Source organism: Condylura cristata, unplaced genomic scaffold (genome assembly GCF_000260355.1).
Source record: "Condylura cristata isolate star-nosed mole 26May11 unplaced genomic scaffold, ConCri1.0 scaffold00011, whole genome shotgun sequence".
Lineage (NCBI taxonomy): Eukaryota > Metazoa > Chordata > Mammalia > Eulipotyphla > Talpidae > Condylura > Condylura cristata.
The window spans coordinates 25,894,826-25,906,854 of NW_004567112.1; the positions used below are offsets into that span (position 1 = coordinate 25,894,826).

The window sequence follows — 12,029 nt, forward strand, 5'->3', positions numbered from 1 at the left end:
AAGGTTTAATGGTTAACCTGAAAGATGCTGAGGTTCAGTGTCAGCTCTTGGAAAAAAAATCTTATCTTAGCTATTAGTCACCAGAAGCTGCTTGCAACACAAACATGAAAATATGTTTTAGCTCAGCTGAGATAGAAAAATACCAGTAACAACTAACTTTATATCCAGAATGACTCTTTTAAAAAAGACACCCACTGTGTTTATGTTGGAGTAAGGACTTTGGTTCTACTTTTACCCTTTATTGGAAATATAGGGCAACATTAGTTTTATATCATTAAATGAACAAATGTGGTTATAGTATTGATAGCATGACCTTAACTCATGGGAAGTAAGTGGTTTTCCAGCTCAGGTGTAGGAGATACCAGGTGCAAAATCTCCAAAGAAAACCACATCACTCAGCCACCAAAGAGTTTTTGTCTTCAACTCATTTATGGCTGGAAGGAGCCAGTCTTGCTTAACCATCCATGATCTTCATCACAGCAAAAGAGAAGCTCCAATTTTTCAAATTAATTGTAGATAGAAGACAGAATAACTCCAGACTGACTTATAAATTGACCTGGATGACTATTAAAGTGTTCTCCATTTATGAGTTGGCAATATCTTCAAAGTGACTGTTGGAGCAAGGAGCCTTTCATGTGCTCCCAATTGTTATACAGTGCATAGAGGCTGGTAAGTGTTAGTCCTGCTAGACCACCTCGTGCTACTCCTCGAAGACCACCTAGAAAGAAAAGAAAGCAAATGAAACAGCCTTGTATTGCAAGGTGTTTAGCATCAAAAAATGAGTATTTATGGTTTGAGGCCAGTCATTCATGTTTATAAATATTCCAACCTACATAGGAAAATAAAAATTTTAAATATATGAAAGCAAGACCAAAGTTTAGGGGAGAGGTTTCGTAAATCACTTGCTTTATACACACACTTTTCATACTCGCTTCACTTTTCACTTTTAATTTCACAAATTGTAGGTAAAGTTATCAGCATTAATAGCTTCTTGACTTTTCTCCATCTTACTTATTTCTGCACACTTTGTACAAAATCTTATGCTTAAGGTCCAAGCAGAGTAGTAACTTAATCATAGTTTAGGACTTTACAGACTGAGCCAATTGACTGAGGCTATAATGTAAACCAGAAGACACCCTCTTTAGAAACAATTAACTTTTGGACTTGGGACAAGTGCTCCATACATTACATACATTAACATTGAGAACTCAAGAAAGAGTGGTGATAACATGATTATTAATCAATGTTTTGAGTTAAGTGCTAATGGAACATTTTCCAACCCCCAGTTCTGCACCCACGTGTATCAGACAATATTCTACAACTAATGAGCAACAAGATGCCTGATATCTCCGCACTAGAAAAGCATTCTGTGGTTATAGCATTAGACTTTGAACTATTTCTGCTTGACAACAAATGATCAGTTTTCTCATGCAGAAAAAGATTTGGATTAGGTATGTCACTGGAAACACACACAAAAATATGAGTAACTTGATAATAGTCCTGACATCTAGAGGAATGGGGATACCCCAGAAGCTATTAAATAGTTGATGTTCTCTAATAGCTGCACATGTAGGTAGGAATCATACACTTCAGATCACCTATACTGTGCCCATTGAGTAACTGTTCCAAGTCTCACATTAGGAAAAAACATGGAATGAAGCTGCAGCCCAGTGCTTTCCTTATTAGAGGCTATTTAGCTAGAAGCCAGTAAATTCTGTGAAATTCAGTGATCTTTCTGAGTTACAAGACCAACCACTGCTCCAGTGAAAGTCCTGCCAGATGACTTCAGTTGATAAAGGGCTACTCCCTCCAGTAGTCTTCCATGTGAAGACTTCTGATAGTAGACTTGCTTAGGTTTCCACAGTGAGATGTCCTAATCTCTCTCAAACAGACCCAAAGAGAGACCACAGACATCTGTAAAACACCTAACCAATATGTGGGAGAGTGATCAGAAATAGTACCTGCTAACCAATCTGTTCAGTCCAATAAGGATCTTGTGTCTTTTAACAGCAAATCAATACAGTAAATCCTACAAAGTTGTAGGAACTGAAAGTGAACAATGACTAGAACTCCTAAAGTGGAAAAAAAAGTTTGTTTGCTTTGGCTATTTGTAGTCCACAAAACCCATCCAATAATTGTCATCCACCTTCTGACTTATTTCACTTAGTAATAATCACAAGTTCCATCAGTTGTTGCAAAAAAAACAAGGGTTTTTGTTATCTTTTTTATGTTATTTATCATTAGAGAATGACAGTCTGCAATAGCATCATTATGTCTCAACAATTAGATGTAATCTTTGAATATAATGAGGATTCTTACAAGTAGGTCACAAAAATACAATGCTTTAACTCCATTCTGAGCATATTAAGGTATCCTTACTGTTACTGCTGTTAGGAATGAAATGACTGAAAGGCAAAATTTGAAAGCATTTTACAGATACACTATTTCATGGGACCAAACATCCAACTAAAAACTAACTCCTGGATCTTTAGTCATTTGTAGATACACAGGATGTTCTGCCCACTGGTTTGTAAACAGCCGCAAACTGTTCAAGTGCTGTACAAACATGATTTTACTTGGCCCTTTTGGAAAGATTTTCAGCTTTCAGCTGTCAAAATAACAAGCCTCTTGGGGATAGGCATTAGGGGTAGCAATGAAACTGCTAACTACACAGCTTTATGATTTTGGGGACATCAGTGTCCTTAAATACCTAAGGGATTTTATCACCCAGACTTTCCACTTTCTGACCAAAATGAAAACAAACTTAATTCAAGTCAATTTAAGCAAGTTAACTTTTCTGAATGCACGAAAAAGTCATTTCTAGCAAGAAACAAGATAAGCAGTGTTTGAGTAACCAAGAATGGTAATCCTGACACAAGCCTTTTATCACGTACCAGTCAGGTTTTCATTAACTCAATGATTTTCCACCTGGCTGACCTGTTAAAAAGTCTGAGTACCTCAGCTTCAGGCTTTGTGTAATCAAACAACTTCTGCCAACTAAGCACAGAAAGGTGATTAGCAAATACACTTGCTTTGAACACAGAGTGAGTAAAGAAGGGCAACGGTCAGTCTCTATAAAGCAAAACAAACACGAGAGTTGGGTTTCATAGTTTTACCTTCTATCTGTTAGATCTTTAACATGGTTCTTCCAGAAAGGGCAAAAGTTAGCTCCTCTAAACATGAGGAAATAAGGTCCAGAATATTTTAAGTGGCTTGTTTACAAGGAATAGAGATGGCGAGTGGGAGATTGAACTGACAAATATTTTAGAGCAGGTATCAGCAAATTTCAGGCTCTGAGGGCCAAAGGCTTTTTAATGCAGATACTTATATAACTACTAAAATTGTAACTACTTTAAAACACAAAACACACTCTAAGCTTGCAGTGAGTCAGCCATGTAACTGGCCAGCAGTTGATGGCCTGTGACAGGAATGACCTTATATAGAGGAGACCCCTAAACACAATTCATAAAGTGTACAATTTAGTAGCAGTAAAATGCTTTGGTACTGCTGTGCTACCATCACCACCATCCACTTCAAGTGAACTTTTTTTCGTTTTGCAAAACCAAAACTTGTGCACCCAATTAAGCAATAACCCTCAGTCCCTTCTTTCAATCTAATACCTAAATTTTTATCGTAAGTACATCTTTGCTAACTTTTTAAAATATTTCTATCCAAGTAGTCCATTCACATCATTTAAGTCAAGAAAATATATGATGCACATGCAGCAAATTACACAAAGGGAATGTGTTTCAAAATCCATGGGATACTATCAAAATTACTTAGTAAAATTTCATTGAGGGCCTCCCTGGTGGTGCTAGGGGTTGAGACATAGCAATATGAAGTTATCTGCAGCCACTGCAACATGAGTTCGATACCCGGCCAGGAAAGTGACCCACATAATACAGCAGACCTCTCCTGTCTTGCCTCATGCTCCTCTCAATAGTGTATTTCAATAGATCTGCCTGTTCTGTTCCCTACTCTCTCTCTGGTGAATCACCTCAGCCCCCACATTTCTGGCCTATACAGCAGCTCTTGTATGCATAAATAAATAAATCTATAAAATAAAATTTCACTGACTTTTAATATTGATTTATAAAAACAAATTTCAGGGGTACAGCTTCACCTTCATCTGTACATATCACCCACCACCAATATGAGTGCCAATCCTCAATTTTAATCCCTATTGTCTCCCACCCCTTTTACTTCTGGTAACCACTATATTTTTCAGTCCTTTTTTTTAAAGATTTATTTATCTGTGCATACAGAACTGGGGTGCAAGCCAGAGGCTCAGGGGTGGTGAGAGGCTTCACCAGAGACAGAGTGGGGAACAGAACAGGCAGATCGACGAAGTACATTGCTGAGGGGAGCAGCGGGCAGGTCAGGAGAGGTCTGCCACACCATGTGGTCACCTCCGGGGCAGGCGGGAATCAAACTCATGCGGAAGCGGCTTTAGAATCTCAGTGCTGTGCTTTAACCTGCTGCGCCATCAGGGAGGGCCTCAGTCCTTATTTTTTAAGTTTGTTGGCCTTGGTTATTTGTATTCTACAAAACACATCCAATAATTGTCATTCACCTGACTTTCTTCATTTAGCAATAATCATCACAAGTTCCATCTGTTGTTGCAAAAAGCAAGGGTCTTTCTTTTTAGTTACATTATCTTTTTTATATTATTAGTTCAGTGATAAGCCATTGAATATGTGTACTAAAACTTCTTTACTGTCAATGTACCCTTAGGCACATTGTTTTTGTGAGGCAATTACTTTCATTCTTTGTTTTTTACCTTCATGTTTCAAAAAAAAAAAGAAAAGAAAAAAAGCTCTCCATTCAATAGTACCAACCTGTAGATTTATACAACATGCCTGTCATAGTTCCAGCTGCTACTGTGTTTAGGTCATCTTCTGCACCTCGTGTTTTCTCAATGATGACACCAAATGCACTATACAGCAAGGCTACAGGGAAAATGGAACTGATCAGCAATTAAAAAGTGAAACTCAGCATCGTAATTGTGATTGTATTATGGCAAATGTATTCTACAAAGGCCATTCTAAAGGACTCAAAACAAAAAAGAACCACTGAAATACTGCAATAATAAATAAGGCCTGGCAATAAAATGCCCATCAATGGGCACAGATCCAGAAAGGCACTTTCTATATAATGGAATACTATATACATTCATTTAAAACAAAAGAAGAGTTATATTCATTAAAATGTAAAGGTGTACATGACTCTGAATGTGCAAAGAAGTCTGGCAGAGTTAAAATACTAATGTAGCTATTTATGGAAAGTACCACTGGGGAGTCCTAGGAAGAACACCTTTAATTTCCTCCAATTTCATAGTAGTTATACTTTGGATTCGGAAACAAAAACACATCTATTTCCACTGCAAAAAATAAGTCACTTTAAAAAAATGTGGCTTGGTCCCCACAAAGGAAAACGGTAACACTAGCATTCTTCAGTTTTAAAAAGATCTTCCTCCAAACCATCCTTTTTCTATGCCTGGTGAGATTCCTATCATTCATGTTTACTTAACTTTTCTCAAACTTGTAGCCACATCTAACCCATTAGCATTAAACCATACTAAGTCTTAACAACTCCCCCAATATTACAGTAGTTTTCATACTCCTACCAGGGCTCTTCTTCCTGTTATAATTTATTTAACTGAAATTGAACTTGAATAGAACATGGTGATTGATGATACTATGAGGGAAACACACAGCATGACCAGCATCCTGTTTGTTTAGGACTGAGTGGGAACATGGGATTTTAAGGCTAAAACTAAGAAAACTCCAGGATACAACAGGACAGTTAATTGCTCTGGGTATGTAAGCCATCAAACCAGGGAAAAGAAGATGAATGTGTACTGGCTGGTGGCGATGCATGTGAGAAACATACGAAGACAGCCATTTTACTAGAACCTCAAATATGACTTGCTTTATGGTGTGAAAATGTACTGCCTCTAAGTCTGATGAGAAGGCTGGTATCACACCTGGTCAAAGAGATGTCTGTTCTATCTTTCAAAAGAGATGTCTGTTCTTCCCCTTAACCTGCCACAATTAAGGCTTCCAATTAAGTCACAAAGAAAATCTTTGACATTGGGGCGTAAGCACCCAGATTGGTCTATTATAAGTCATGAGTAATCAAAGGCGTCACTGTGGTCCTAAGTACTACCTAATTATCCCTTACTTAGAACTGCAAATATTTTTATTATCTATAAAGCCTATTGCAACTCTGGCAATTAAGTCAGGGATACTCAGATAAAACAGAATGCTGAATAGGTTATGAGAAAGAGGGCTGAATTATACTATCGTATTTAACTTCAGGATCATGAACCTTTCCTAACATACAAAGTCATTTACCTTGAACCTAAATTACCTGGATTTCATGCAGTTAAAACATGACTTTATTTGATGTCATCTGTGATAGGAGAGTATACAATACTTAAAAAGATTTACAACATTAAGAGATGGCATTGAGAAAAGGATTAGCACCTGAGGTTATTTTATTATGTAGCTCATGGTCTTTCCTAAACTAACCTACTCACCAGAGTGGATTTAAGCACAAATAAATCTTTTAAGAGGGCCAGAGTTTTGTTTGTTCAAAAAAGTGTTTTTGCATTTATTATCAAGTAAGATTTTTACTTACCCAGAGAACCTAGAGTATTAGCCCAAAGTGCCCCTTGTCTAGTCACCATATTCAAAATCCTACGAAGGCAGAAAGAAAAAACAATATGTATTCAGAATTACCGATCATCTTGTAACTGGAGATCTACCATAGTAGCTGTTCAAAAAACTTTAAACTTGGTCCTCCTAGTGGCACAAGGGGTAATGTGCAACAATATGAAGCCATCTGCAGCCACTGCATCAAGAATTCAATCCTTAGCCAAAGAACTGACCCTCCTGGAGCAGCAGACTTACCCTGTCTTGTTTACTGCTCCCGTCAGCAGTGCATTTCAATAGATCTGCCTGTTCTGCTTGCTACTCTGTCTCTGGTGAATTCTCTCACCCCTACATTTTGCTTGCAACCCCAGCTCTTATGTGCATAAATAAATCTTAAAAAAAAAAAAAAGTTTAAACCCAACACCAAAAGTTGTTTAATTTGAAAATTTACCTTTATACTGCCTCAGAATTTTTAAAAAAGATTTTATTTATTTATGCATACAGAAATGGGGTACAGGCCAGAGGTGCAGGGGCGGGGAGAGGATTCACCAGAAACAGAGGGAAGCAGAACAGGCAAGACAGGAGAGGTCTGCTGTGCCATGTGGATCACCTCCGGGGCAGGGAGATCCACTGAAGCAAGAATGGCTTGGCACAGCTTACCTTAGCTTTGCAGTGCAGCACTCCAACCCGCTGGGCCACCAGGGAGGCCCCTATACTGCCTCAGAATTTAATAATAACTTTTACTGTTTATAGATATGAAGGAGAAATACATTTTATGTCTGCTTCCAGACTAGAACTAAGCAGCCAAAGTGAATGCTCAGCACACTCTCAAGGAAGCATAGTTCTGCCTTGGACCAGTGCCAGATGCCACCAGAACAGCGACAGAGGCAACCAGAAGAAGAAGACAGGACATTCCTCTCCCAGCAGTGTAACACCATCACAGGAATGGTTCTGTCCGGACAGCTGACTACTGCTGGAAATTATGGAATCACAAAGAATAAAATACTTCATTTAATTTAATCAGACAGCTTATGTAAATCAATGTGCTATATAACAAAATTTTATAATACTTTTTAGTCATTTAATAAAAAAAAAAATTCATTAGAAAAAGTAAATGACCGCAGAAAACTTGATGTTTTCAGGTTTCCAAAGTTGTAATGCCCAGCACCCCTGCTGCCACCTGCTGGCTAAACAGGATGGAGTTGACAGTGTGCTTTTATAAACAAAACCAGGAGCCAGGCTTTTGCAGTATATGTACAATCACAGAAAGTATAAAATCATGCAAAACTATTCATAGTTTAAGGGATTATCAATAGCATTTGTTCATGTTTGTTTCTTAAACAGGATGAAGATACACGTAATATATACTTTCTGACCTTTTAAATTGTATTTTCCCTTATCCGAAATTGAAGTTTTTCAACTTCCTGGAAGAAGATTGACTTCTACCTTTTGGAACTAAGAATTTCATTTAAACTTTGGTAGCTTTCAGAAATGGACTAAAATCAAAAAAGAAATTCAAGTCAAATGACAGTAGATTCGGTAATAATAACTCCTCTTACACACTTATTTCCTTACTAACATGTCCTATGGTTCTGCATGGCACTGAATGATAAAAAAAATGCCATATATATGCCTGCAGAATTGGAACCAAGAAGTAGGGCTTGATTAAAGAATACTGATTCAAAAATCTTTTCATTATAAGATTGTACTCAGTAACCTGATTGTTTTAGTTTGAGGGGAAAAAAAAAAAATCAACCAAAAGTCAGTCTATACTCTGAACATTTGTTATCTCAATGTGGTATGTCTATGAAGCCAACAGAGTATCATTCCAACATCACTATATCACGTAATTACATAAGACTTACTGTACATTTCTTGGCTTGGACCAGGCCATGTTCTGGGTCTCCTTCAATCCTAGTCGCAGACCATTGATTGCCCCAAATGCAGCCCCTGGTAAGCATCCAAGTAACATAGCTTTATATTAAGATACAACCTACACTTCTTATTCCTTCTCATTTTTATTTACTAGAAAAAGATGAAAAATATACAGTGATATTTTGAAACCAATATTTTAACTGCTCTTAATTTTAAACACCCCTGACTACTTGGATTGAGTACATCTAAAAAAAATTATGCCCACCTGTCATACAACATCCGCCAATGGTGAAGAAGGCCAGTTCAAATCTTCCCCGGGTTTTATTAGCTCCAGTTGGTAAAATAAACTCATCTGTATCCTAAAGGGATTATAAACAAAAGCCAAGTTCAGCTCCCCTCAAGCCTAAAATGTGTTTCATTTTTTCAAGTAGTTTTCTCACAGAAACATTAAACAATCTCAATCACACTTAACTATCTCTTTCTAGTAAATACGTAATCAAAATTTGGTGTGAACTCCTTGCAGGTCATTCAAGAATCTTAGATTGAGAAATGCTACTGTAACAGCAAGTATGACTGCTTTTGCAAAACAATTGCTCTTCTGAGGGACACATATAAACATTTTGCCAAGCTTTTCATACAAAAATGGTCAAAATAAGCTCTGACAGTGTAGCACATAGCCTTGGCAATAAACACTAAAAAGTAAATTGACACAAGCTATGTGACGGCTATCGTCTGACAGATTCCGGGTAGCTCGGGAAAAGCTCTGAAAGATCAGACTTTCCATGCTAACTTGTGTTATGACCTCCCTTTTTTGTATAATCGTAATATCAAAATATTCTGAGCAACTTTCAGCCTACAATTGGATTGCCTCAGCTGCATAAGGCCTGCCTGCCCTGACAAGCAAGCACTGCACCAGGGTGAGAAATTCCTCCGAAGTCAAAAGTGACTTAACAATTGGCTGATCAATAAAAGCAAAAGGGCTGTTTCTGCAAAGTCTCTCACACCCGGGGGAGGAAAACCCAAATCTTATTCTACTCTCTCACCTAGCCTCCTATTCAGCTTTTACAGAATTACTCAAACTTCCTACTGTCTGGCTTTAGATATGGAAATTCATCCAGGTTGCCTGTTTTAGAGCTAGTCAAGTTTTTTACCTGCTACACTTCAAAGCAATCCACAAAAGTCTTTCTGGCTAGTCTTTCAGGATTCTACTATCTAGTCTTTAGATAAGGAAATTCACCCCTGTCTCCTATTTAGAGCAAATTACACTTTCTACTGTCTGGACCTCAAGGAAACTTACTTAAAACCTTTTAGTGAGTTTCTTGATTAGCAAGAAATTTCCTCTTCCTGAGACCCCAGACCATTTTCTTAGAAAAAAGGTGACTGTGATCTTAACCCCTTTTGTATGCTAATGCCATCCCCCAGCCTGCTGGAAATGTATAAAATAAACCTCTGCTGAAGGCAGAGCAGGAAGATTGGCACCCAACTCCGGCTCCCATGTCTTCCCCATGTCTTCCTCACTCCCACTCCTCTCCCCCTCTTGGAATCTCTGCACGCCCATGCCTTCCCATCTTAGGGTCCTGCCTGTGTTGCCTCCAGACACCTCAAAAGTTGGAGCTGGTCTCCGACAGTAAATATCCCTTTGGCAAATACTGAACTTTAATAAATGCATTCCTGATTAGATAAAACTACCTCTACACTGGCTTTTGACTTTTGGCTTGCACATACATTCCACAAAAAATTATACAAGTAAACTAGCACACCTATTCTCATAACACAAAAACACTCTGTTGGGCAATAATAAGGAAATTCCAAATAGATGCCATGTTATGTCATGTCATTTTATTGTGTAATACAATTTTATAAATTCTGGGTATTTCCCTAGTTTTATTTATTCATTCTGAAATATTTATTAATGCATACAAGAACCAGGGTACAGGCCTTAAGTGTAGGGGTGTGAGAGGGCTCACCAGAGACAGAGTGGGCAACAGAGCAGGTGGCTCTACTAAAGTACACTGCTGAGGGGCTCAGTGGGTAGGACAGGAGAGGTCTGCTGTGCCTGTGGGCCACCTCCCTGGCTGGGGATCAAACTGGTGCTGCAGTGGCTGTTGGATAATTTCATAAAGCTGTGCTTTAACTCCTTGTGCCACCAGGGAGGTCCCATTTACCTATTTTTATATGAATGACTCAATTTAAAACTATGTTTTGAATTTTAAGAAACCGTGTTTCTTGTTTGAGGCTTTTTAGAAACACTACATTTGAATTAATGAGGTAAATAACTATCTTTCTATTCATGGACAACTAAGTACAAATAGAAAATTAAAGAAAAAGATTACTGAGTTGTATGTCCAATAAGTACACGTATCAGTACATGCCATCCATCACCCAACTCACTCTTAAACTAGAGTCAACCATAAGAAAATACTGTAATGGTTGAAGGAAAATGTACATCAATTCATACACACAAAAAAGTGCTGGTTATTTGGTTATTTGTCACTGGAGCTTAACTTTCTTTGGACAATAAAAATGTTTCATATCAACAAAAACAAAAATTTGTTAATTTTTTTTTTAGGGGAGGAGGAACTGGCCAAATACCATTAATGGAGGATGGGTTGGCAGCCCAAACTCCTATAAAATAAAGTCTCTTGGTTTCTTAAAACAGTATTACTAGCTATGGTGGTCTAGAAATAAAATTTTTCCAAGTCAAATTAAAAACTACAAGTATATAACAAGGGTGTTACCAAAGTAGCTTAGTATAAAGTATATTGAAAAGTTCATGTTAACCTGTCCTACTGCCAGTGTAGAACACTAGTGTCACATAATACGATGTTTTTTTAAAAAAAGATTTATTCATTTATGCATACATAACTGGGGTACAGGCCAGAGCAGCGGGCAGGTCAGGAGAGGTCTGCTATGCTGTATTAGTCACCTCTGGGGAAGGGGATCAAACTTGCACTGAAGCGGCTACGGCTAGCTTGCAGTGCTGCATCCTAACCCGTTGCGCCACCAGGGAGGGCCCCACCACGGTTTTTTAATACAGAATCCATGGATGGGTAGCAAGGTACCTGATGAAATAGTAAGAAGGCTGAGATATGTGAAATCTTTATATTTCAAATGGATAACACTATGCAAGATTTACTTAGCAGACTTTTTAACATTTCACTGAAAAGGAAAATACAGAGAAAATACAAAAACAATAGCACAAGAAATCACAAATTAAGTCTCAGATTATTGTTGCCAAAAATCACTATGGTGAGTTGACAGGCAGTATGTAAGATGTTTCTGTCCTTAAAAATGCATTTTGTGAAACACCATTTAAGATATAGTTCTACAATTTGTTTTCCCGTGGTTATTTATATTTATAAAAGACAATGAGGAGCCCTCCCTGGTGGTGCAGCGGGTTAAAGCATAGCATTGAGAATCTAAAGCCGCTTCTGCATGAGTTCAATTCCCGCCTGCCCTGGAGGTGACCACATGGCATGGCAGACCTCTCCTGACCCG

General features: G+C 38.0%; 1 protein-coding gene across 1 annotated transcript in view; it reads right to left on the reverse strand.

Annotated features, from left to right (window-relative positions):
- Positions 1 to 203: 203 nt before the first annotated feature.
- The window catches only part of LOC101618748 (mitochondrial import inner membrane translocase subunit Tim23), a 19,241-nt gene continuing 7,415 nt past the window's right edge, over positions 204 to 12,029 (reverse strand). The window contains exons 3-7 of the mRNA XM_004680651.1: positions 8,797 to 8,890; positions 8,522 to 8,606; positions 6,643 to 6,701; positions 4,839 to 4,949; positions 204 to 718 (exon numbers count right to left, since the gene is read on the reverse strand). Of these exons, the coding sequence (XP_004680708.1) occupies positions 603 to 718; positions 4,839 to 4,949; positions 6,643 to 6,701; positions 8,522 to 8,606; positions 8,797 to 8,890 (465 nt within the window). The 3' untranslated portion in view covers positions 204 to 602. The remainder of the gene's footprint in view (positions 719 to 4,838; positions 4,950 to 6,642; positions 6,702 to 8,521; positions 8,607 to 8,796; positions 8,891 to 12,029) is intronic.